At 41.7% G+C, this 27239-nt stretch overlaps 1 protein-coding gene across 1 annotated transcript in view; it reads left to right on the plus strand.

The window, feature by feature from the left end:
* Nucleotides 1-27239, plus strand: part of SNX30 (sorting nexin family member 30) — a 108797-nt gene that overhangs the window by 37175 nt on the left and 44383 nt on the right. Inside the window, exons 2-3 of the mRNA XM_032419138.1 lie at nucleotides 9934-10125; nucleotides 21265-21375. Of these exons, the coding sequence (XP_032275029.1) occupies nucleotides 9934-10125; nucleotides 21265-21375 (303 nt within the window). The remainder of the gene's footprint in view (nucleotides 1-9933; nucleotides 10126-21264; nucleotides 21376-27239) is intronic.

Genomic DNA, 27239 nt, shown 5'->3' on the forward strand with positions numbered 1-27239 from the left:
GGTGCGGAGGCCCTGATACTCTCTGCTCCCATCTGGTGTGTGTGCCGTATTGGCTTGTGTGCCTTTGGCTGGAGCAAGTCACATAGGCAAGCCAAAAGGAGGAGGGGTGGGGGTGGGGATGTGCCCTCCTGTGGACAGTCACTTGGCAGTAGTCAGAATGTATAATCCTCTTACAGGAGGGAAGCTAATAACTGCAAATGATAGTGCCATTCCCCATATAGTTTGTGTCCTTTCCTTTGTCACTGAACATTCTTACAGTTACATCAGTTCAGACCGATCATTTTAAAATGTTCTAAATACATCTTCTCCCTATTAAGTGTATTTCAATTTTAGATAATTTGGGGGGTTATTTGGGAAACTGACCTCCTGCCAGGGAGTGATGTGGTGGATCGCTGCATGTTTTCAAGTATTCTTCTCGGGCACCTCAGTGCAGGGAGCTCCATTGTATGGACATCATTGCATTAGCTAGAGTCTTCTGGAACAGTTTGAATAATGGGGTGATATTAGGTATCAGGATCTTGTTTCTGAATTTAGTAGACAGGCCTTTAATGTTTGCTGCTTTTCAAAAAAAATTATTGAGATCGAATTCACATACCCTAAAAATCATCTTTTTTAAAGTACACAGTTGAGTGGTTTTTAGTATATTCACAGCATTGTGCATACATCATTACTATCTAATTCCAGAATATTTTTGTCACCCCAAAAAGAAGTCCCATACTCCTTAAGCATTCACTCCCTGTTCTCCCTTCCCTCAAGCCCCTGGCAACCAAAAATCTGTTTTCTGTCTCTATGGATTTGCCTGTTCTGGACATTTCATATGAATGGAATGATACATGTGGTCTTTGATGTCTGGCTTCTTTCACATAATGTTTTGAAGGTTCATTGTTGAGGTTTTCTGATATAAACTCTTTAAAATATTTAGGAACTTTACTGTTGTTGTGTGTCCCCCGCCCCACCCCTGCATTCTCTTCAAAAGTCTCATCATATCCAGCCTGGTTCCTGGAAAAGTCTGCCATGGGACTGGTATTGGTTTTTGTTGTTTTGTTTTTTAATTAATTGATTTATTTAAAAAAGTCCAGTATAGGGCGCCTGGGTGGCTCAGTCGGTTAAACGACAGCCTTCGGCTCAGGTCATGATCCCAGAGTCCTGGGATCGAGTCCCGCATCGGGCTCCCGGCTCAGCGGGGAGCCTGCTTCTCCCTCTGACCCTATCCCCTCTCATGCTGTTTCTCTCTCTCTCTCTCTCAAATAAATAAATAAATAAAATCTTAAAAAAAAAAAATTCCAGTATAGTTAACATACAGTGTTCTGTTAGTTTCAGGTGTACAATACAGTGATTACTCGGTGCTCATCACAATACGTGTACTCTTAATCCCCTTCACCTATTTCACCCATCCCCCCCACCCCCCATATTCCCTCTGGTAACCATCAGTTTGTTCTCTGTATTTAAGAGTCTGGTTTTTGTTTGTCTCTTTTCTTATTTGTTCATTTGTTTTGTTTCTTAAATTCCACATATAAGTGCAACCATATGGTATTTGTCTTTTTCTGACTAACTAATTTCATTTAGCATTATACCTTCTGGATCCATTCATGTTGATGCAAATGGCAAGATGTCATTCTTTTTTATGGCTAAGTAATATTCCATTGTCTATATATACTACATCTTCTGTATCCATTCATCTATAGGTGGACACTTGGGTTGCTTCCGTATTTTGGCTATTGCAAATAATGCCGCTATAAACATAGGAGTGCATATATCTTTTTGACTTAGTGTTTCCATATTCTTTGCGTAAATATCCAGTAGTGGAATTACTGGGTCATATGGTGATTCTGTTTTTAATTTTTGGGGACCCTCCATACTATTTTCCACAGTGGGTACCCCAGTTTGCATTCCCATCAACAATGCACAGGGTTCCTTTTCTCCACATCCTTACCAACACTTGTTTCTTGTGTTTTTGAGTTTAGCCACTCTTTTTTTTTTTTAATTTTATTTATTTATTTGACAGAGAGAGAGTGCATACAAGCAGGGAGAACAGCAGGCAGAGGGAGAGGGAGAAGCAGGCTCCCTGATGAGCAGGGAGCCTGATGTAGGGCTCAATCCCAGGGCCCTGAGATCATGACCTGAGCTGAAGGCAGACACCCAACCGACTGAGCCACCCAGGCACCCTGAGGTTAACCATCCTGACAGGTGTGAGGTGATTATCTCATTATGGTTTTGATTTGCATTTCTCTGGATGATGAGTGATGTTGAACATCTTTTCATGAGATCATGACCTGAGCCAAAACCAAGAGTCGGATGCTCAATCGATTGAGCCACCCACACACCCCTTAGGAACTTTTATTTCTTAATTTTACTTAGCAATTTTAATGGAATGGCTGATACCAATTCATTACCAATGAATGATACCAATAAGCATTTTGGTAGTTGTACAAGGACATGATTATATCCAACAATGATTATATAATCAGTTAATGTAATAAATTGCATTAATACATTTCCTAGTATTAAATTATTCTTGATTTCCTTGAACATATTTGACTTGATCCTGGAATATTCTTCTTTTTAAAAATTGTTTTAATACACCACTTGCTGTTAACTTTATTGACAGTGTTTACGCTTAATATCTAATTTCCTTTTCTGTCCTAATATTTTGATATCAAATATAATTAATCCTCATAAAATGATTTAAAAGGTTTCTCCATTTTTTAAAAGTATGTGTCTTAGAGTATTTCAATAAAACAGAACTTACTCCTTGATGTTCAGTGGAGCTCAGCTGTACAACAATGGGGCTTAGCTTACCTTTCAGTAAAAGTTCTCTGACAACAGTTCTGTGCTTATTTATTTAGATTTTCTACCTCAACTAAATTTCATTTTGGCCATGTATTTTCCTAAAAAGGCATCTATCTCATATAGACTTAGAAGTTTATTGGCTTAGTTATTTATAGCATATCCTTATAATTTATAATAATACATAGAGGTAAAATTTAAATAGTTATTGTCTACTCCCCTCCCCCACTCCCTTCTGTATTGATCAGGTTTCCTAAGTTACTTTATCTGACTCATCTTTTAGAAGGCTTGTAGTTCCAGTTTTGACTTTTTTTCTTTAATAGGAGCACAAAGTAAATGTGGCCTAAAGTGTTCTATTTCATGGGATAAATCTTTTCCAAATACATATATTTATCTGCTCTTGAGGACTGTGCTACTTTCTTCGTGTTTTTGTCGTCTTGGGTCTGAATGATGAATTAACATCGGCTGGGTATATTTTTAGGTTTTCTTGTGTCTAATGAGGTAATGCAGGCGTGCCGTTTGCCTCCTCTCAGAACAAGTGAATTATTGGATCTCTTCTGTTTCTCCATGATGTTAGAATTGTCTTCTTGGATCTTAGGTTGAGTTGAGTAATCAGTTGACAGTTGAGTTGAGTGATCTGTCAGTGGGGAAAAGAGTCAGAAGGAAGAAAGCCAGGGTCCTGGTTAGTCCTCTGGAAACTTGGCTTCATTTCTCTCTGTGTCTGGATCCAGTGTAGCCTGGCTTCCTTCTTGTTTTGAGTGTTCTCCCCATCTCAGTAGAACCTAGCTCCTTCAGTTGGCAGTCTTGCCTGCCTTGTGCTTGGTGGATCCTCCCAGGGCAGCTGACGAGCTGCCTTCATGTTCCTCTGACCTTTGTCTTGCATCTGCATCTCCACCCTTCATGGAGAGAGGAAGCCGTGTGGGCAGGCCTCCCTCTACTGGTGGTCCTCACATGGCCTATCTGCCTGTGCATGGCATCCCCTTGCCCACAGCAGCCAGCCACTCTGGTGGTCCTTCTCTGCCCCCCTGTTGGCCCTTCACTCCCCCATCCCCCCAGAAGATTGTCCTTTCAAATTAGAGTGTATATGAGGGCTTCAGGGCATTTTGTACTTCTTCGGTAACCTTGATAACCTTAAGTGACCTCAGGGACAGGGGTTAAAAGATACCTCCTAGTTCTTTCCTCACTTGTGTCCCAGTTAGATCCAGTAGAAAACCTTTGGAAGTTTTGGTATTTGAATGGCGTTCTTGCCTGGTTTCCAATCTCGTCCAATTCCAGTCACTGTTTTGCTTTTATTTTCCCCCCACTGCTCTTTCTTTTCCATTCTCTGGGTTGTTAAGTTAGTATCTGGAGAATGGAAAGAGGGAGAAAGCAAAGGTGCATCTGCCCAGCTCATGGAGTTTATCTAGGAGTCTAGATTTGTAATGTTTAAATGAGTGTGTAACATTCCTATTAATGTAAACACGATCATTTCCTGGTTATTGAGCCCTTGGGATTTTTCCAGGGCTCACTGTGTTCTTTGCTCTGTTATGAGCATCTTTGAACAGAACATTTTTGGGATTTTCCCTTTGAATGTATTCTCTAAAGTGGGCTTAAATTCAACTTTACAGCAAAGTCAACAATCAAGAGTGTTCTGTTCACTTTGTGTAGGACATATTCATTCTTCAAGCATCTCCTGCGTGCTTGGCAGGAGGGAGGTACAAATGGAGACAAGTCAGGAACGGTATGTGCCTTCTCCCCTTCGGTATAAGGATGCCTGATGTCAGGCTCTTCTGAAACTAGATCAGCATGTTGCCCACATTCCCCTAATAGTATCAAAAAGAGAAGTTAGAGTATTTAAGCATGACTTTTTTTTTTTTAAGATTTTATTTTAGTCACCCAGTGCTCATCACAAGTGCCCTCCTTAGTAATCCCCGTCACCTATTTCACCCATCCCCCACACACCTCTGTCTGGTAACCATTAGTTCTCTATAGTTAAGAGTCTGTTTCTTGATTTGTCTCTTTTTTTTTTTTCCCCCTAAGCATGACTTTTAAAAAATTAAATCCGTATTGGCTCCTAATGTATACCACTTTCTTTTCATAAACCCTGTGTATAATGTAATATAGAATTTTGCCAGTGACTTATGTTAATTTAATAATCTATCTCGTGGCTGGCTGACTACAGTGGTAGGTCTAATAACTGAAAGTCTTTGAACCAGAGGGGTTTCTGAAGCAGCTTATGTATGTGTTTCTCTTCCTAGGTAGAAAGGGGTAGAGGGGGGAGAAGAAATTCACTTATAACTGAAACCTGCATAAGTGAGAATTGATATTTTGGAACAATGAGGAGTTTTCATTTATTTATCAAGTATGTAGTTGTAATTTTCACAAGGGTTACTGTAGCTATAGTAAAATCATTAAGGAAAGTGTATTTGAGGCACCAGCAATGACTCTTGATACAATTTTTATTTTCAGCAGCATTTATTAAGTATCTATTGTGAATCCAGCCCCATAGTTTCTAGGGGGATTCAAGAAAACTTGCAGACAAGTTGATTTCACTTTTTTTTAGCACCCACTCTGTTCCAGGCACTGTTCCAATTGCTTCCATATACTAACTCACTCAATCCCATTATACCCGTTTTATAAATGAGGAAACTAGGGCATGGAGAGATTAAGAAACTTGCTGAAGTCACACAGCTTGTAAATAGTGGAACTGGACTTCAGAACCGTCTAGTCATTGCTAAGCTCAGTTTATTTATTGAGTCCCTGCTATTGGCAAGGGGTTGAGTTGGATTATTTCTAAGACTCATTCATTTATCAGGTACTTACTGAGCACCTACTGTATGCCAGAGGATAGCGGAATGAATAAGACAAAAGTCTCTACTCTTGTCAGTCAGTCCGTCAGTCAGTACATAATAAGTTTTCAGATAGTGATAGTCTTTGACTAACATAAAGCCAGGGAAGGGGCTGGAAAGTGAGAGAGGGGTGCAGGGATATTTTTAGATTTTGTGGGCTGAGAAGGCCTGAGTCGTGTCATTTGAGCAGAAACCTATTTGAAGAGAGAAGCCAACCACATGGAATGTGAGGGGAGAGGAGTGATCCAGGTAGAGCGGCAGCGAAGACGGAAGCGCTGAGGCCTAAATGAGCCAAGACCTGTGCACCTGGAGCAGGATGAGCTAGGGGGAGAATGTCAAGGATGAGGTCAGGGAGAGTGATGAGGTCCCGTTGGCCCTTATGGGTTATGGGATGGAGTTTGGATTTGATTCTGAATGCGATTGGATGTCTTTGAGAGTTTTGAGCAGGAGAGTGACATGCTTTGATTTTTCAAAGAGCTCTCTGGCTGCAGGGTGGAAGCCTGACTATAGGGTAGTGAAAATGAAACAGGAGGCTTTTGTGTTGAGCCAAGGATTCTCTCACTTCTTGCATTCTGTAATTCATGTTGGTCAGAAAGGTGCTGCCGTTCCACAGCACCTGCTCGAGAACTTAGGTCTCTTAGCGAAGCACACCTTCTGCTAGAGGACTCTGATCCCTGACCTTTTCCTCCTAAGATTCTCATATTTTCCTTCCACGTTTACTTCTCATGGGGACTGTATCTTGAGGCGGAGTCACTTGGGGCATAACTTGTATTAAGACCCTCAGGGAAATGTTAGCTTTCCTTGATTGGCTTTAAAAACAGAAGCTTTGTGTTTACCCAGAAGGATTTATGGCCAGATAATGGCGCTATGGGGCATTGTTGGGTTGGAAAAAGCCACACAAAAGGCATTCGGCTTGATAAGAACCTTGACCTCAGAACTAGAAACCTGGGTTCAGCTCTTAGCATAGCGATGACTAGCTTCATTTGGACTCGATACCTGACCTTTTGGAGTTTGCCTCCTCGGTAGAGACGTTATCTGTCTTGCTAACCTCACAAGGCTGCCTTGAGCTGCGATGAAATAAGAACATGGAAGCATTGTGTACATGTGTGCCATGGAAAGCCCAGCTGGCGGGGTCCAGTTTTAGGAAATTGTAGAGATTTGTAAGTCACTGGCTATTGGTATGTGCTTACATAATGGCCCGTGAAACACCTGATAGTAAGGGTGGGAGCGTTTCCCTGGTCACACAGTCCTAGGTGGAAAGACTCTTCAGTGTGATAAGATCTGTTTGCCTGACTCTTCCCTCCCCTCGCTCCACCCCAGTGACCTGACTTGAGAACAAGTTAACTTCCCGCTGTCTGGCCGAGACATCTCCAGGCTTTGTGTGAGCTCTTTTTGGAAAGTTATTGGCAGAGATCCCCAGAGCAAAGGTCAGGTGAGTTGGCTTGGAGCCACTGGGAGACCGGCACACAGACAGACAGACGCGCGCACACACACACACACACACACACACACACAGGTAAACGAGGCACAGTCATAGTTGTTGGGGACTTGCGGTGTTTGTGGATGTTACATATATAAATAAATGATTAGAACTGTGAAAACTGCTTCAGTGGGAGTATCTTCAAAGAACTGAGAAGATTGACTAATTTTGTCAGGGGGCAAATCAAGGAAGGATTCCAAGAGGAGGGGGCATTTGAGCAGATTCCAGTGAGATACTTGGAGACCACTACGTAAGAAAGACGGGTGGCTTTGCAAGCAAAGGTGAGGGGTATGAAACAGCATGGTGGGTTCTGGAACGGATGCCATGAGAAACAAGGCTGGTAAGATCCTTCAAGGCCAGACAGTGCAGAGCTGCTGTGGGTGGCTTAGCTGACTAAAGATTTTGAGTTCTTTCTTTCTCTCGTGCGGTGTTCAGCCATGGCTAGAGCTGATTTGAGGCCCCACGTGCTAGTGTTGATGAAATGTAAGCAAGGCCGGGCCCCTGCAATGCCTAGCGTGGTGCCTTGCCTGAGGTCGGTGTTTAAACATTACGTACTGAAATGAGGGAGGCACGATGGTGATCACGGAGCTCCAGAGGCGATGTCCTTGCAGACCCCCAGGCACTGGGGCGCGGACAGTGCACGCCCAGTGGTGTCTGTCTGCTGACAGAGCGGTCAGATCAGCTGGACCCTGCTGCTGATGACCCTGCAGTCCTGTCTGCAGTGAGGGCAGCCGCTGTGGGGTTTGACCAGCCCCCGGGCTGGGGAGAAGCGGAGAGTGGGGTCTCTTCCCACAAGTATCTTCTGTGAAAATGGTATCCGTTTAGTAACTACAAAAATATTTTTGACATTGCATAAATATGCATGTGATTAAATTCCCTGCAGTCAGTAGAAATGGAGACAAAGGAAGGTGCCTTATCTGTTTACTTTCCATCATCCACTGAGTGGGGGGGACATTGCCCTTGACTCCAGACCATACTTCCCTCTACCTTGTCACAGCCCTCTTCCCAGATGTCCCATGATCAGCTAGAGCTCATGGATGTGACTGCTGGGTTGACCTCTCATTTCCTCTGTGTTCTCTTATCTGGGAGCTAAGTCAAATCCAACCTACATACAAGAAGAGAATTCAGGGAAAGCATCTCCCCACCTCCGACCTGTGATCTGATGACCTCTGATCAGATGACCTGTGATCGGATGGTCAAGAATGTTTCCAAGGCTTTTTCCATGGTGTCCTGTCACTTTCTTGCCTTATTCCTGTCTTTGCCTCCTGATGAATTTACGGTGACATTCAGATGCGTTCACATCTACTGCTAGACAGGGCTTTGTCTGTTATTAAACCTAAAAACCAAAAAAGGTAAGACTGCACCTTTTTTGGATATTATAGGAACGTAACTTAATCAAGTGACTTCCTCCTAAGGCCTATAGAGAAAGAGGTCCATAATTCAAAAAATTTTTCCTTCTCTTTCCTTTCTGGCATTTGTACCTCTTCCCCTCCCTTGTAAAGCTTTTATATTGTGGACAGATCTACACATACACGAAAGAGGAGGGGACTGGTGTCATGAACCTGCAAGTCCCAGCTTCAGCAGTTAGCAACTTTGGGGCATATCTTGTATCATTTATATCCCCGTCTACGTACCCTTCATTATTTTGAAGCAAATATCACACATCCTGTCATTTCATCCATGAATATTTTATTTTTTTATTTTTATTTTTTTAAAGATTTTATTTATTTATTTGAGAGAGAGAATGAGAGAGAGAGCATGAGAGGGGGGAGGGTCAGAGGGAGAAGCAGACTCCCTGCCAGGCAGGGAGCCCGATGTAGGACTCCATCCCGGGACTCCAGGATCACGACCTGAGCCGAAGGCAGTCGCTTAACCAACTGAGCCACCCAGGCGCCCCTCATCCATGAATATTTTAGCATATATTCCTAAGAGATGAAGACTTTGTAAAATCATAATACTTTTATTATCATGCCTGATGATTCCTTAATATCGTCAAATAACTGATCAATATTCAAATTTCCCTGAATATCACAAAATCTGTTAACATTTTGTTTTAATCAGGATCTGCTGCAGTTGTTAATAGGTCTCTTGAATTGCTTTGTATCTCTAGGTGCTCCTCTGTCTTTTTTTTTTTTTCTCCTTGCAGTTCATTTATTGAAGAAACTGGGTCCTTGGTTCTCTTTAATTTCACACAGCGTGGGTTCTGCTGATTGCATCCTTATAGTATGGTTTAACATCTCCCTCACTCCTCTGTATTTCCTACAAATTGGTGTTGTGTCTAGAGATTTGTTCAGGATTCAGATCCAATTTTTGGGCAAGCATGCTTTTTAGGTGGCCGTGTGAACTTCTTTCAGGAGGCACGTCATGTTTACTTGTCTCTTTGTGATGGTTGATTGAGTTTTTAAATGTGCCAAGTATTTAAGAGGGTTCAGATCTGTTAATGTTTCCCTGGGCCCAGGTGGTGGTCTTGAGAAAGGGGGAGAAAGAGAATGCTCTCGTGGTGTGCTCCTGGCATTCTCTCTCCTTTGAAGTCTGACGATGGTGGGGGCTGTTAGGTTCTCTGTCCCTGAGCTGTGTGCATCTTGGAGGTTCCTTCAGTGCTTGCTGGAAGATGAGTCGGCATGAATTTGGTGCAGAGCACTCCCATAGTTTGTTTCCCTCAGTCCCAGAAGACCTGTGCACTCAAGAAACACTTAGTAGGGAGAGGCTCAGTTTCTTTGAACGTTTACTTTTGTATGTAGAGGTGTTTCTTGGTTTGGCTACACAAGGCACTTTTGCTAATGTTCTCCAGACAGTGTGTTTTCATTTAATTGTAAGGTGACTCTTTCCTTCTTTCAGGATCTCATTTTGCCCAACGGTGGTACTCCAGCAGGTACTTCGAGTCCAGCTTCTTCATCTTCCCTTCTCAACAGACTTCAGCTTGATGATGACATCGATGGCGAGACCAGAGATCTCTTTGTCACAGTTGACGACCCCAAGAAGCATGTCTGTACGATGGAGACCTACATTACGTATAGGATCACCACCAAAGTAGGTCCCTTCATTATCTTCTGCCCCTGTTGAATGGTCTTGGTGAACTGGAGACCTGCCACCTGATTCCTGCCTTGGTTTCTCCCTCCCTTTGTAGGACTCGGTTCACCTTCATTCCAATGGTGGGTGTGGCTTTTTGAGAGACTAGATGTATTCAGATTAAAAGGATTCCATGTGAATTTTTTCCTTTAAAATGAAGGAGAAATTGTGACTATAGTCTTTCAAATAAAACATTTAATCCCTCTACTTTCATTATTTTTGGTTATAATACTATTTAGCAAGTTAATATCACATTACTATTGAAATTTATGCATCATTGTATCATCCTAAATCTCTGGTGAGACCATGGTTGTAATTTGGTGTAATTGGAATGGATCATTGGGGGAACGAAGTAAGAGAAGGATGGGAATGAAGGTTGATTGCCTTTCTGCTATGGGCCACACGGGTAGTGAAGCAGGGGGCTGAGATTGACTGGCTTAATGTTCACACTGACCCTCAAAGGTAGATCTTGTGGTTACAGTTTTAGAGATCAGGAAACTGAAGCAGAAACTTTAAGTAACTTGTTCATGGTTACAAAGTTGGTAACCAGGATTCTAACTTGAATTTTTAAGGACTGTCAATCCAACATTTTTATTTTCAAACCCATACTCTTTAACCTAATTCCACTTATTGTATTTTTTTTTAAAAATTTTATTTAATTATTTGTCAGAGAGAGAGAGAGAAAGAGCACAAGCAGGGGGAGCGGCAGGCAGAGGGAGAAGCAGGCTCCCTGCTGAGCAAGGAGCCCGATGGGGGACTCGATCCCAGGATCCTGGGATCATGACCTTAACCAACTGAGCCACCCAGGCATTCCAACCTAATTCCACTTATAAAAGAATAACTTTAATGTGTCATTTTTTACTTTTGAAAATTATTTTCTCAATATTTAAAATAGCATTACAATTTTAGGTTTTGAGCAGGGTTTCTCATCCTTGGCAGCAATGACTTTTTAGATTGAATAATTCTTTGTTGTAGGGGGTGTCCTCTGCACTGTAGGGTGTTTACCAGCACCCCGACCTCTACCCACTAGATGCCAGTAGTACCCTCCCCCAGCCCTCGGTGGAGACAACCAAAATTGTTTCCAGACATTGCCAAATATTCCCTGGGGGGACAGTGTTACTCCTGGTTGAGAATCACTGATCCAGAGGAAGAATAACAATATTTACACTATTAGGAGAAAGTATACACGATCACTTTACATATATTAATCTATGTGTATACTTCTAACTTGTGTTACTTGATTACCAATTTATTATAAAAGGATATGGTAAAAAAGAAGCCCAAAATGGAGTCGCTTGCCCCCCACTACAGCAAACCAAGACTGATTTATAGTTTCAACCTATCCTAGAGTCATCACTTTATATTTTTGAATAAAGTGTTTTATTCAGGAAACCATCCTGTTTGTGATATCCCCCCTCCACCACAGGCCACATGATGAAGAAGGATTTACAGATATTTTTAGAAGTTTTAATAGATTGAGGGCACCTTAGTGGATGGTATTAAGAGAGAGATTTATGAACATCTCTTCTGTGCCTTTTCTCTTTTTCATTGCAGAAGATAAGTTAATTTTTCACTTGAAAATTTAGTAGGTTCTGTAAACTCAGATTTTGTTTCTTCATCTTTTATTGGATGACAGTGCTGTATTTTAAAAATTATGCAAGTATTATAAATGCTTTATTGTGAACAATAAAGTAAATGATGATAAAGACCAAATACAAGTCTTCCTTAGCCCTCCTCACTTATGTTGTTCTCGCCAAAAGCAACCATTGCTAAAATTTGGCGTATGTCCTTCCCATCCTTTTTTTGTGTTCACATATGCACATACATAGTTAAAATATATATAATTCAGATTTCTGTAATTTTTTTTTTTTTTAAGATTTTATTTATTTATCTGTCAGAGAGAGAGAAAGCACCAGCAGGGGGAGAAGCAGGCTCCCTGCTCGTGGGACTCTATCCCAGGACCCTGGGATCATGACCTGAGCCGAAGGCAGACGCCACCCAGGCCCCCCTGTAATATTGTTTTCTAACCTTCCCCTCTACAGTATTTTTGAAGACCTTTCCATGTTCATATGAATAGAGAGCTTAGGTTTTCAATATCTGCCTAATTATTTATGCAGTGATTATACAGTATCTTTTCTCTATGGACATGTAAGCCTTTCTCAGATATTTCTTTGATATTCCTGCCCCGTCCTTTCTGCACCTGGTTCACATTTGAAAACTTGTCTGTGTATGTGTGCACACGCACGTGCACGCACGCCGTCTTCCGCCATCCCCCGGGGCCCCTGGGTCCCTGCTTCCCAGGCATTGGGCTAGGCACTTAGATGTATGTTAAATCCTCAGAGGTCCTAGGTTGATACATGTATTCGCATGAATTATTTCCACTCCCTCCCCCTCCCGCCCCCAGGGTCAACTTATTTTTTTACCCTGTAGTCAGCGAAATGCAAAACCTGTTTTTCTTGAATTTATGCTCTAAAGAGCTGAAGGACAAGGTGACTGCTTCCCTGGCACAGACGTGCTTGCTTACCTGCACATTTTGCCGCCCCCCCCCCACCTGATTCCTCTGCTCTTCAGTCGGCCTCCCCTGCCTCGCCCGCCTCCCGCAATGCTAATCCCGCAGGACCTCTGTTCTCGAGTCACAGGCTGACACACGCGCTCTCCTGTGCCTCTTCTCTTTCCTTCCTTCCTCCCTCTTTCCCCCCAGTGTTCTTGTTTCTGTCCCTTCTTCCTGGGGTTGATATCCTATAAGTCAGAACTTCTCCCACTTCCGATTCCACATTTTCCCTTGGCTGGGTTACCACCACCTCTTGGTGAACTCGTTGCAGAATTAAGTTTTACTTCAAACCGGAGTCCTTTTCTTTTACCGTTGCAGGTAGCGACTCCAGGTTTAATATTCTTGGGGGTGCACTTGGGACCTTCTTTCTGAACATTGCAGTAAAGCATAGCTACACATCCCTAGGTACGACACAGCCTGTGGTGTGTGGGGATGAGAGGAGAGGACGCACAGAACACGGGGTCTCACAGACCAATCCTGCCCGGGGCCCCCCGCTTCTGCTGTGGTTCTCTAGCAGAGTTAATGGTCACAGGAAGAGAGTGTGCAAATAGTTTATTACTTTGAGCTTTGACTCCCCTGTCCTAATTCAGATTTCTGATGACCAAAGCTGGACAAAGTACAGAGCTGCTTTTGCCTGGGCTAAAATGAACCTAGGGCTGAGAGCGAGTGTGGGCAAAGCATTCTCTACCCAAATCTAAGTCATGGGTGTCTGTCCTCTCTAGTGGTGGGGGTCAGCCCAGCCTCCTCAGGGCAGGCGGACCCTGGCTCTTTTCGCTGCGGGCTCCTAGAAAGTATCATCATCATAATAGCTAATTACTGAGCACTTACCATATGCTTGTACTTTTTGGTCATAGAAACCTTTTCTTTTATATTATATAAGTAATATGAGCTTATTGTAGAGAAGCTAGAAAACTCAAGGAAGCTAAAACAATAAAATAAAAGAACACCAATAAGCTCACCAGCCAGAAATAATCATCTATAAATTTCCGAACTGTTGGTCTTTGTCCATTTACAAAAATGAGTATTTTGTATGCTGCCCATTCACTTCATGTGTTGGGCATCTTTCTGTGCTAGTAAATGCCAGCAAGCACACCTTTATGTTATCATTTTTTTTTTTAAAGATTTATTTATTTACTTGAGAGAGGGGGAGAGCTCGGGGGGGGGGGGGGGGGGGAGGGGCAGAGGGAGAGAGAGAACCTCAAGCAGACTCCCTACTGAGCGCAGAGCCTGACTGTGCTATCATTTTCTAAGACTGCGACAGTGTTCTGCTATATGGATGGGCCATCAATTTATTTTGTGCTTTTTTTTTTTTTTTTTTAAAGATTTTATTTATTTATTTGAGAGAGAGAGAACGAGAGACAAGAGCATGAGAGGGAGAAGCAGACTCCCCGCTGAGCAGGGAGCCCGATGCGGGACTCGATCCCGGGACTCCAGGACCATGACCTGAGCCGAAGGCAGTCGCTTAACCAACTGAGCCACCCAGGCGCCCTATTTTGTGCTTTAAATATATTGTCAGTTAATCCTCACACTCAATGAGGCAGGTACTGGTGGTGGTTTTCCTTTGCGGATGAGGAAGCTTGAGACACAGACCTACTAAGAGAGTTACTCCAAAACATGCAACTGATACGTGGCAGAGCTAGGACTTGAATCCGAATCTGTCTGTGGCCGTTCTTCCAACAAGGCGTGATTTTCAAGAGAGGGATGGTTCTGCCCCGCCGCCCCCAGCACCGTGCTCGGTCTACTGCCTGGCCTTTAGGAGCCATCCTCCTTCCTGTCTCTTACCCCACCTCCTGAGTAATCCCAAGTCTTACGCCGCAACTAGCTCCTCTTTTTAGATGCCTCTGTGGCTAAACACCACTCAGAGGTCAAGGATGCATAAGGATTACAAAGCGAACGTTTAGATTTGATGACGAGAGGGTTGTGGATGGTGCTGGGCAGAAGCCGGTGTGCTGTGGGGTTTGAGTGAGCGAGCAGGAAGACGAGACATGAGTGTTGGTGGTTTGGCCGTGAAGTGAGAACAGGAACTGGAGGAAGTGTGGATTTGGGCTGGAGGGCGGACTTTTTGTTTGGTTTTAAGGATGGACAGGACTTGTGTGAGCGCCCAGAGGCCAGCGTTGCTAGAGAAGGAGACGTTAAGGTGAGACTAGAGGAGGATGGAAGCCGCTGAGCAGGGGCGAGGGGAGTAGCCTGAGCAGAGGTGGAGGGAGCGCAAGCCTCCGATGGGGGAGGCATACTTCTTCCATTGTTTCTAGAGGTAGAGGGGAAGTTTTTGTTTTACTTTGTTTTGTTCTTTGTGGCAGGAAGTTGAGGGTTCTGTGCTTCTAGCTGCAGTTTTCTCTAGGAATAGATGATGAGGTCTTCTGCTAAGAGCGAACAGGAGGTTTCGACGTGAGGCTGGGAGGTTTTCAGGACTTCTGCAGGCTTTGCATTAACCGATGTGGAAAATGAAGGAGAGAGTTGACGGAGGAAGTATGAGAAGATCGCTTGGCAATGTTGAGGGTCCAGTGGGAGATTTTAGTGTGTCAGTTAGTGTGTTTGCCTGTTTTGTTTTCCCTCCAGGAGTGTGCTCACACACGCGTGTGGCAGAGCAGGAAGTGCACGGTTGCATTTTTGCCAGAGTCGTGTGGATGGACAGTAGGGGAAGGGACGTTTAGGATATTGGCAAATAAGAGGTAGATGTGATGGGTTATGGAATTGATGGAGAATAAGGAAGGAAATAAAGATAGGATTAGACAGAATGCCATGGAACTGTAGGTTCCAAGAGGCTGAAAAACCAGGGGTCTTGGGAAGTGGAAAAGTCTGAAATACAGGAGGTGCTGGTTGGAGAGAAGGAGGTCTGACTTTCTGCCAGATGACAGCCTGAGGGGAGGCAACGGGAATGGAAGGAGATGCTCTTGGCTCAGAGGTGGGTGTTGTGTGTGCAAACTCACAGATCTCGAGGGCACCCAGGTTATGGAGGGGCTTTGGAGAGGAAGCCCCTTTGGCACTGGAATCCTCTGGGAATCAGGAAAATGATGGGGTGTCAGTAGATGACAGGTGTGAGAGGGACAGAGATGTAGATATCTTGATGGCATGAGCCTCAGAAAGGTTTTCACAGGGCCGTGGAGCAGTGGAGGTGAGGAGCAGTGCGGAATGAGGGGGATATCAACAGCAACTCTTGGTCTTGGAGAGTGGGGCGGAGTTGGTGAGATGTGAGAAAACGAGCAGCTTTCCACCTGCCGGGACAGCAGGGAGGCTGTAGTCTCCTGGGAGAGTCAGCTTTCAGAATCTGAATAGCTGGAAGAACTACAGGAATTTATTAATTACGGAATGGGTGTTCTAGAAGGCTTGGTCTAAAGCTCCGAGAAAGGAAGCTCTGAGGAGCATGGGGAGAGACTAGAAGCCTCTCTGGTCATCATTCTCAGGCGTTCTCTTAGGGTAGCAGTGTTCTGAAGCAGAATGAGATTAGCTGGCTAATATTTGACAAGGGAAGAGGAGGTCCCTTTGTGGGGAAGGGGGGTGGGTGTCACTCAGACTTCACAGGATTCAGTTGTGGCCTGGACAGATGGCACTTCTGATGAAGACCAAATCTCTCTAGAGTGGACTGGTTGTAAATTTTAGATTGAATGGAAATTCTTTGGAAGGGCTCCAGGCCACAGTAGTTAGGCAGGCACATCAGCTCCTGGGGAGTAAGAGCTCTTCTGTGGTTAAGGTGAGGCCCAATGGACAGGTGCTCTGCTGGCTGATTGATTGCCCTGTGGCTCTGTGCTAGGTCTTCTAAAGTGTTGAATTTACCCAAAGAATAAAAATTAAAAAAAAATTTTTTTTTTTAATTGGCAGGGGTGCCTGGAGATATTCATATGGAGTGATGGCAAAAATGAATATTCTTCATTACAGCTCTTGTGCTCAGTTACCTATTTGTAGATCTGGCTTTAGGTGTGTCCCCATGACCTTGTGATCTTGTGGGGCATTCTGGATTATGGATCATGGTGTGGAAGGACCCAGAACAAAACAGTGTAGTGGTTGTCTCTGATTATGGAATTGTGGGTGTGCACTTTTCTCTTCTTATTGTTATTAGAAAATAGAGCTTTGCTTTATTTTCCTTACTCAGTTAGACCCTGAATTTCACAGAGGAAAAATTTACTACAGAGTCATAGTTGGAGTTTTATTGGCCTGCATATTTTATGAGTACTGTTGAGTCTTATAACTGACTGGGTTTCTCTCCAGAAATTCGCAGTAATGTCTGTGGCCCAGTTTTAGCAAGTGTGCAGAATTCTATGGTGAGTGTCTTTTGCTAGCCTCGTTCCTGGCTCTACTTTCTCTCTCTGTCCTTGTTTTTTCTTGATCTTTCTCACCTACTTCTAATTTATGTCATTTAATATTATTTCATGTAGCTCTTTATCTTTTCTAGAACAAATTGTGGTGAAAGTAAGTAAAACAAGGGCGCCTGGGTGGCTCAGTTGGTTAAGCGACTGCCTTCGGCTCAGGTCATGATCCTGGAGACCCTGGATCGAGTCCCGCATCGGGCTCCCTGCTCGGCAGGGAGCCTGCTTCTCCCTCTGACCCTCCCCCCTCTCATGTGCTCTCTCTCTCTCATTCTCTCTGTCTCAAATAAATAAATAAAATCTTTAAAAAAAAAAAAAAAAAAAAGAAAGTAAGTAAAACAAATACTGGGTCAAAGAGTGTGAGCATCCTTCTGCTTCATGATGATTTTTTTTTACCTTATTGCTTTCCAAAGCATCGAACAAATTTTTATTTAATCCATTATGTCCGTAAAGGAGCTTTTAAAAAATAAACAATTTTTTGGTGTGACTATGAAAGTATCATATGAGAATTGTAGAACATTTTAAAACAAGGATGAGTATAAAGAAGACAGTTGTCATTATGAGTTCTAGATTTTTCCTAACCTTTTATATCCACATTTTTAACACTAATGAAATCATAATGTATGTGCAATTAATGTTGAATCTTTCTGTTTTCTCTTAAAAGTATATTAAAGCATATTTGTTATTAAAGATGTCTTGTGGGGTGCCTGCGTGGCTCAGTCGGTTGAGTGCTTTCAGCTCAGTTCATAATCCCAGGGTTCTGGGATTGAGCCCTTGCTCAGCGGGGAGCCTGCTTCTCCCTCTGCCTGCTGCTCCCCCTGCTTGTGCTCGTGCTCTCTCTGTCAAATAAATAAATAAATAAAAATCTTAAAAAAAAAAAAAAGATGTCTTATGACACGATTACCAATAACCATAGAATAAAAATACCATAATTTACCTGTTTTTATTGTTGAACATTTAGATTGCTTTGATTCCTTTGCTATTTTACATAGTATTGCAGTGAACATCATTATACAGATATCTTTGCCACAGTTTAAAAAGTATTTTCTAATGGCAGATCTCTAGAAGTAGAATAGCAGTAATTAAAGATGTAAATAAATAAATGATAAATAAAGGAGGGAACACAGGTGAATATTTTTAAAAGCTTGCAATGGGGACAGCCTTCTTATCCATGACACCCAAAAATATAAAGGGGAAAAAATGGCTGAATTAAAAAAATATATACCTGGGGAAACCCTTTGGAAATTATGATAGATAAATGGCTATAAAGAATTTCCACAAATGAAACAGACTTTTAAAGACAATGAAAAGACAATTTAAAAAAGAGACTTCTCACAAAAGAAAAATCTGTAGCTAACAAATATTTCAAAGGATGTTCAACCCCAGTAGTCATTAAAGAAACAAAACAAAGATGATGTATTATTTTTTAATTATAAGTCCATCAAAGATAACCACTGGTGATGAGAATATGTGATAAGACTATAAGTTGATATATTTCTAGAAGCAGGCTGTTAATTAAAAATACATGTACCCTTGAGCACCTGGGTGGCTCAGTCAGTTAAGCATCTACTCTTGATTTCAGCTCAGGTCGTGATCTCAGCGTTGTGGGATGGAGCCCCCACCTGTTTGGCTCTGTGCTGGGCATGGAGCCTGCTTGGGATTCTCTCTCTCCCTCTCCCACGTTGTTACCACCCCCCCCCCAACTCACGTGGGTGCACGCTCTCTTTCTCAAAAAGAAGAAAAGAAAACCACTAATAAATTATAAAGATCGAACATTTTGTAAAAAAAAAAAAAAAACCCCCCCCCCACACACTCTTTTATCCAGTAATTCAGTCTTTAGGAATTTGAGTTTTATCAAACAGATACCCGATGGTGTTTACTACAGCATTGTTTATTGATTGAAAGATTGGCAACAACTTAAGTGAGGATTTGGTTTTGTTGTTATATATCCATCCAGTGGAATATTATATATGTGTTAAAAATAATCATGTAGATTTGAATTACTGACAGAAAGATACTTAAGAGCTGTTAGAGATTTAGAAAATATGAGTGAATGAATGGATATGCATAGAAAAAATATGGAAAGATATAACCATAATATTCATAGTGTTTTTTCTCTATTTAGAGGGATTATGACTGATCTTTATTTTTCCTGAAGTTTAAAAAAAATTTTTTATTTATTTGAGAGAGACAGAGACAGAGTGTGCATGCATGTGCTAGTTAGGGGAGGGGCAGAGAGAAAGAGAGAGAATCCCAAGCAGACTCTGCACCAAGTGTGGAGCCCCACGCAGAGCTCGATCCCACGACCCTGAGATCATGACTGGAGTTGAAACCACGAGTCAGACTCTTAACCAACTGAGCCACCCAGGCACCCCTTTGCTGAAGTTTTAAAGTAAGTATGTTTCACCTGAATGAGTAGAAGGGGGAAAAAAGCCAGTTCCCCCAAAGTAAAGTTGTTTACAGCAGAAACAAAACTTGTGTTTAATCATACTGCTCTTTGTAGTTACCAAATATTGATTTCAAAGTTAGAAATGTTACCTAAACTATAATTTATGAAGTGGATTTGCAAAAGCATAATAAAGAGAAGTGGTCAGTTGATACCATGTAACATTAGGAAGGCAAAAATTAGAGCCCTCCATCAGTACATTTACAATGAAAATGAATTGCGTTTGTCACACATCCAAGTTGCCCTTTTTGTGGGCACATCATCATTGGCAGGTCCTCAGAGCCTTTTGGGGGTGCTCTGTGCAGTTTTGAAGAATGTCCCTTCCAACCCTCTTCTTGCTGTTGAGAAAACCTAGGCTCCAGGAGGCTTAGTGTCTCAGGAATCTGGTAGGTGCTAGGACTGCTCATGCACAGGCTTCTCCTCACCCAGCCTCGGAAGGAGGCATCACCCTTATACATGAAAATTCATCAGCAGTGATTTGTTCTTTGAATTTAAGCATTCTCCCCCACCCCCAATTCTATAATGCTAATTCCTTTGGGGAGTCTTCTAATAAATCACAAATACTTAGGTTGCATGAATTTCCTTACCTCTTCCCACTCATACCCTCTGTCATAGGGGAAGGTTCTGCATGGGATTTTGAAAAGGAGAAGAGATGCAGGAAGAGTTAACTGAGGTCCAGTCCAAGACCGAGTCCTTTAACTTCAAAATTTTGCTCGGACTGTGTGAGCGCGGGTTTTGGGGAGGATGAAATGGTAATTTTCAATGCCAAAGATGTTCACAGCTTTTTCATTGATAGATGACTCATGTGTTTATATGTTTTTAAGATTTTCTTGGTGTCGTGGATTAAAATGGACTTTTGGCCTGAAAGAGTAATTTTGTAAAATGTAGCTGGAACCATTTTTATTTTGACTTTTCATTTCCGAGAGCTATGACTGTCATGGTCTGTACCCTTACAGGGAAAAATGCTTTAGCTGAGACACAACTTGAGTTTGGGCAAATTAATGTGTAAAAATCTTGTTTTGGCATAAATTAATTTCATTTTATTTAACATTGGTTTTCATTATCAAAGTGCTGCAATCACATTTCAGAAAACTTAAATTCAAGAAAAGGGATGACTGATGTAAAACATTAAATGCTTAAAAAGAGGGAAAAAGGAAAAGGGATGATATTAATATTTTTTCTGCAGTACAATGACATTTTGGCATTATTTCCTTCTAGATTTTTTTTCTTATCACCTGAAATACAACATAGTTCCAAGCTTATGGTTCTGGCAGAATGTGGCAGATGAGGCAAATCCTTTACTGAGTTCATCCAATCTGACTCCTAAATGAGCAGGTGCTCTCTTAGCTCTTTTTGGTCGTCCCCCTTCTGCCTTTGGTAGAATTTGTCAGCATATGTAGCAGAAGGTGGAGACTTAATTTCTTTTAAAAGAAACATGGATTGGGATTTAGTAGCAATGTCCTCTGTGGAACTATTCCGCTAAAAGCAATCCTCAAAGTTAAGCCTGGAGGAAATGAATCAAATGTTTCTAAACACATCCTGAGGGTTAGTTGAATTCCATTTCCTAAGGGTAGGAAAAAAACCCCCAACATTTCCTTTCCAGATCCTTGACTTTTGAGCTGGGCCCTAGGGGCCTGGATGCATCATTTGGTGTTGGTAATTGATGCCTTTTGGCTGGTGTTTTGGTGGAAGGAAAGTGTGTTCTTGCCCCGTTTGGTTACTCAGAGCTTTTTTCCTTCTTTTCTGCCAAGATATGCTACTCTTCCCTTATGCTTATTTTGTTCCATTCTTATTTGCAGAGTACGCGGGTGGAGTTTGACCTGCCAGAATATTCTGTTCGTCGAAGGTACCAGGATTTTGACTGGCTGAGGAACAAACTGGAGGAATCCCAGCCTACTCATCTCATTCCCGTAGGTACTAAGTCATTATAGCTTGTTCCTCTCTTTTCCTGCGTCGTCTTTCCTGAGGATGTTCACTCAACTCTCACCCTTTACATTAGGGGCAGATTCTGCCTGACGTTTTATACCACGTTTTCCCATCAAACGTACATAAAACATTCTCGTGAATACTGTCTAATCTATCTCACCCTTGGGGTTTTGGTTTCTGGTTTGCTGTCATCATGCTGGTTTCTTGAGCGGCGTGGGGGTAGGTTTTCACTTGCATTATGACAGTTTTTTTGAGGTATGGAGAGTCCTAATTCTTATTTGCTGCCTCTTTAAAGACTGTCTGTTTCCCCCTTCTAGACACTGTTCTTGAGGTTTGGGTGGCTGCCACCAGGTGAAGAACAATGCCTCGGATTACAGCCGGCTGGGCTTTCTTTAGACACGCGTAATTCAGGGAACAGGAATCTAGCACACAACCCACTCAACCCCAGTTTTTCACTTAAAAAACCAAAAGCCACCTACCTCCATTTATTGAAGCAGCATAATATTTATCTATTGCTCATATCTACACATTAAAAAAAAAAAACAGAACTAGAGCAAATAAAATTTAAAAGACTACTTAAACCAACATACATATTGAATGCTTTTTTGACTTTTTTTTTCCCCAGTAGAAATAATAACCATTTAGACCCCAGATGTTTCTTTGGGCTTTGGGGGCATTGGTGCAATTTAGGCCATAAAACTCTTTAGAGGGGCTTTATCTTTCAGAAAACCTTGGTTGAATAACTTCTTAGCACTTGCCAATCTTCATGTTACGAATGCATCTTCCAGTGCTTTTCTCCCGCGGTTGGACGAGGTTGAATAAGCCGTGGTAGAAATGATGGGACTGGGACTGGAACTGCATTCTTTCTTGGGGGAAGAAACTCATCTTTAAACAGTTGGAACTGTTCCTTAAACTAGAATTGCAATTTGGCAAAATTGGCAGCTAGGGAATTTTTTTTTTTTTTAAATAGACTTTTTATTTGAGAACAGTTTTAGATTTCCAGAATTACTGTGAAGATAGTGCAGTGAATTCTCATATGATCCCTTATTATTTGACTAAAAATCCTTTATTCAGATTTCCTCAGTTTCCTCATGTCCTTTTCCTGTTCTAGGGTCCCATCTAGGATGTCACCTTCCATGTCTCCTTACTGGTTGTGATGATTTCTCAGCCTTTCCTTGTTTTCGATGACTGACAGTTTTGAGGAGTACTCGTCAGGCATTTTGTAGACTGTCTCTCAGTTGAGATTTGTCTGATGTTTTCCTCCTGATTAAACTGGGGTCCTATGTTTTGGGAGGAAAAGTGCCATTCTCACCACATCATACGAAAGGTACATACTATCAACAATATTTATCACTGTTGATGTTAACCTAGACCACCTTATTTGATATAATGCTTGTCGGGTTTCTCCACTGCACAGTTACTCATTTTTCTCTCCTGTTCCATGCTGTACTGTTTGGAAGGAAGTTGCTCTTTATGCTTAGCCCACACGGTGCAGAAGGGGGAATTATGCTCCACCGGCTGGCAGCTAGTGTATTTGAAGTTTGGTTCGACAGCGACACCTGCTGGTTGCACTTATGCATGGACACTGAAACCAGACCTGAAAGAGGATGGAAGTCTGGAATGTCGGGGAATGATCCCTAGTATCTTTAAGTATGGTTTCCTATGGTCAGGGTAGAAGCAGTGAGTAGGAAGGTATTCTAGAAGCAAGTGGAGACATAAATGTATTCAATAAATTCTTGGTACATGTCTGGGGTGGAGAGAGATTTAATATAGGAGAGCATCTCTAACTCAAAAACAAAAGTCAACCTGGAAACAAGCTCTCTTTTTTCCCCTTCAGAAGTTATTCTGCAGCAACTTGGCTAGGAAGTATCTTTCTGTTATTAAGCACTGACTTTGTGTTAGTCTTTATACTAGGCCTGGTGAGTACTGTTGGGGAGGTCAGGGGTCATAAGATGGACAAAGGACCCCTGCCTGGAAAGTTTATTTTCAGGTGAAGACCTAGTAGACATGCAACATAATTATTGTTTACATTTTCATTTCTTCATTTAAAAAAACAGCTTTATTAAGATATAATTCACTCACCGTACAGTTTGCCCCCTTAAAATATACAAGTCAAGGGCTTTTCTTATATTTAGTATCAATATTTAGTATATTAGTATATGCTATTTCAGTGTATATATTTAGTATATAAGTATTTTAATATATTTAGTATACAGAGTTGTGCATCCATCAGCACAATCAATTTTAGAACCTTTCCTCACCCCCCTCACCCCCAAAAGAAACCTCCCACTCCTTGCTTGTCACTTCCAAACCTTCTATCTTTTCCAGCACCTGGCAACCGCTAATCTTTCTGTCTCTATAAATTTGCCTATTCTGAACATTTCATATAAAGTAGAGTCCTACACTATATAGTCTTTTGTGACTGTATTTTTTTTTCACTTGGCATAATGTGTTCGAGGGTAATTCATGTTGTGTCACATGTCAGTACTTTTGTTCCTTTTTCTTGTCAAATAATATTACATTTTATGGATATACCCCTTTCTGGTCTGTCTGCTCACATTTAGTGGACATTTGAATTGTTTTCACCTATTGGCTATTATGAGTAATGCGACTATGACGATCCACGTGCAAATTTTTGTGTGGTCCTATGTTCTCATTTTTTCTTGAGTGTGTATGCCTAGCAGTATCATTGACAGATCATATGTAGCTGTTTATTTAACCTTGTGAGAAACTGCGAGGCTGTTTTCCAAAGTGGCTGCATCATTTTACCATCCCACTGGCAGGGTATGAGGGTTCTAGTTTCTCCACGTCTTTACTAACACCGTGATCATCTGCCCTTTGATTATAACCATCCCAGTGGGTATCTCATTGTGGTTTTGATTTGCATTTCCCTGACAGCTAATGATGTTGAGCATTTTTTTATGTGCTTGTTGGCCATCTGTCATCTTCCTTGGAGAAGTATCTCTTCAGATCCTTTACGCTGGATTGTCTTTTTGTTATTAGTTCTTTATATAATCTAAATGCAAATCTCTTACTAGAGATACGACTTGCAAAAAATTTTCTCCCAATTAATGAGTTGTCTCATTACTTTCTTGATGGCATCTCTTGGAAGTACAAAGGTTTTTAATTTTGATGAAGTCCAATTTATCTTTTTTTTTTTTCTTTTGCTGCTTGTGCTTAAAGGTGTCCTATTTAAGAAATCATCACCTAGTCCTAGGTCATGAAGATTTACACCTGTGTTTTCTTCTAAAAATTTTTTTTTAACATTTTGTTTTCAAGTAATCTCTACACCCAACGTGGGGCTTGAACCCATGACCCCAAGATCAAGAGTCACTCACTCCACCGACTGAACCAGCCAGGCGCTCCTCTTCTAAAATTTTGTACAGTTTTAGCCCACACATTTCAGCTTTTCATCCATTTGAGTTCATTTTTGTACAGTAAGTTTTCCTTTAACCAGTGAGGCTGAATGTCTTCCCCTGAACTTACTGGACATTGGCATTTCTTTTATGACTTACCTCTTCATTTTCTCTCTCTCTCTCTCTCTTTTTTTTTTTTGTAAAAACTCCGTATCTGCAAAGGAAGTTGACTTTTATCTTTTATATTTAAATCTAGCATTTGTTCTTTTTTTTTTTTTTAAAGATTTTATTTATTTATTCATGAGAGACAGAGAGAGAGAGAGGCAGAGGGAGAAGCAGGCTCCCAAGGAGCAGGGAGCCCGATGCGGGACTCGATCCCAGGACGCTGGGATCATGACCTGAGCCGAAGGCAGACGCTTAACCATCTGAGCCACCCAGGCGCCCTAAAATCTAGCATTTGTTCTGATGTGAGATGGGAGGACCATACTTTTTTCAGGTGGTGAGTTGTTCCAGAACCACTTATGAGTAATCAATCATCTTTACCATCGTTTGTGCATCAGACTGAATCATGCATTAGACTTGTGTATTCCTGGGCTGCTCCTGAACCCTTGGTTCATCAGTCTTTCTAATCTGGTGCCCCTCATAAACGATTTGAATGACTGTAACTTCATAGAACGTTTCAACATCCGGTTGTACAGGTCTCCATCTCCGTCTCCACCTGCCAACATACTTTGTTTCCAGAGCTTTTCTAGCTGTTGGCACATGTTTTATTTTTCAAGATGAGCTTTAAAGTCTTTTGAATTATTTGGAAAATTTGGGAGAATGAGTTCCAATTACTTTGTTTTGTTTGTTTTTTGCCAACTCAAGTCGGCTACGGTTAAAAATGTGTGAGGATTCTGAGCTTGCAGATTCTGCTGCTTGTGTTAGAAAGCGTGGTAATGAAGTGCCCCTTTTACCTGGCTTCACTGGAACCATGTGAAGTTGTAAGTGAACAGCCAGCCAGACTGTGGTTCCGGGAAGGGACCCACATTCTTTCATTTTCCTCTCCCCGTTGGCCATCCTGAGGCCTGTTTCCAGCCCCTGTGGCTCTGAACTTGGCAGCTTCTGGGGCTGTACTGGGAAACCCAGCCCTTTACTTCCTAGGCCAGCCTTTCCTTTGCCTGAATAGAATCACAAGATGATCAGTATTGCTTGACTTTTCTCTCAGTTCAGTCTTTTCTGCTTTGTACCTTTAACAGATCCTGGCCTGTTTGATATTTTCTGTGTGCTGCGCACTGTGATATTTTCTGGTGCTGCAGCATATTTTTTATTTTTTATTTTTATATTGCTTCGTTGCTGCGCTATAATTTGAAAAGCAGAAATGCTCATATGTTCTTAAAATGCCATCTTACAACTAGAAGTGTGCTGGATGTGTGTGTATTTGTCATCTCATAATGACAACTCACTTCATCATCGAATAGTTGGAACCCCAAGAAAGTCTTCATTATGACATGGTTTTGGGGTTTTTCGTTTATTTTTTGGCCCACAGGTTGGTTTTAACACTACTTCTTTTGCTGGGGCACACCTCGTTACAACAATAGGTATGTTTCATGATTTGATGGGCACAGGTAGATTTGGGAGATGAAGCAAATACATTTATTAAGCTCTTTAGTGTTTAATTGCACTTGGAAGTTTACTGTTTGCTTCAGTTTTTGTGAAGGAAGCTTTGTTGGAAGGATGCATTTGTATTTACTATATACCTGGTTTGTTTTGGGTAGTGGTAAGCTCATAGGAATTAATAAGAACTTTGTAATGCAACAGCTGTTTCTCTTAATATAAAATAATCAGTAAAAACTCTAACTTCATTTTCTAGTTGGGTCCTCCTTTTTTTGTACTGTTAAAAAAAAGCATATGCACAAGGCGCGCCTGGGTGGCTCAGTCGGTTAAGCATCTGCCTTCAGCTCAGGTCATGATCCCAGGGTCCTGGGATCGAGCCCCACATCGGGCTACCTGCTCCGCAGAAGCCTGCTTCTCCCTCTCCCACTCCCCCTGCTTGTGTTCCCTCTCTCGCTCTCTCTGTCAAAAAAAAAAAAAAAAATCTTTAAAAAAAAGCATATGCATGCTTTTAGCTTACCCAGTAGGTAAGTTAATAAGTAGTTGAACATTGATTAGACTTTCAAGGACTTTGAATTAAACCAGGCTTGACGGTGGTTTTTATGGAGAGGAGGTTTTTAATCTTAATGCTCTTTTATTTGTTATTTTTTCTTAGGAGCAATATTGTCTGTTTGATAAGGATAGGAAAAATAGTTTTCTGTCATGTAGGGGGTGTGTTGCTGAATATTTGTTTAATTGCAATTTGCAGTTAATTGCAAATTAATATTTGTTGAAGAAGCAAATGCTGACAAGAGGAAGTTGGATCATTTCAAGATTGAGCAATTGAAATCTTTGTGCAGATTTCGCACTATGAAATAGTAGCTTTCCATGACAACCTACAGGAAGTATGCTTTTGTTTT

The sequence above is a fragment of the Phoca vitulina genome, unplaced genomic scaffold (genome assembly GCF_004348235.1).
Source record: "Phoca vitulina isolate PV1807 unplaced genomic scaffold, GSC_HSeal_1.0 scaffold21, whole genome shotgun sequence".
NCBI classification, from domain to species: domain Eukaryota; kingdom Metazoa; phylum Chordata; class Mammalia; order Carnivora; family Phocidae; genus Phoca; species Phoca vitulina.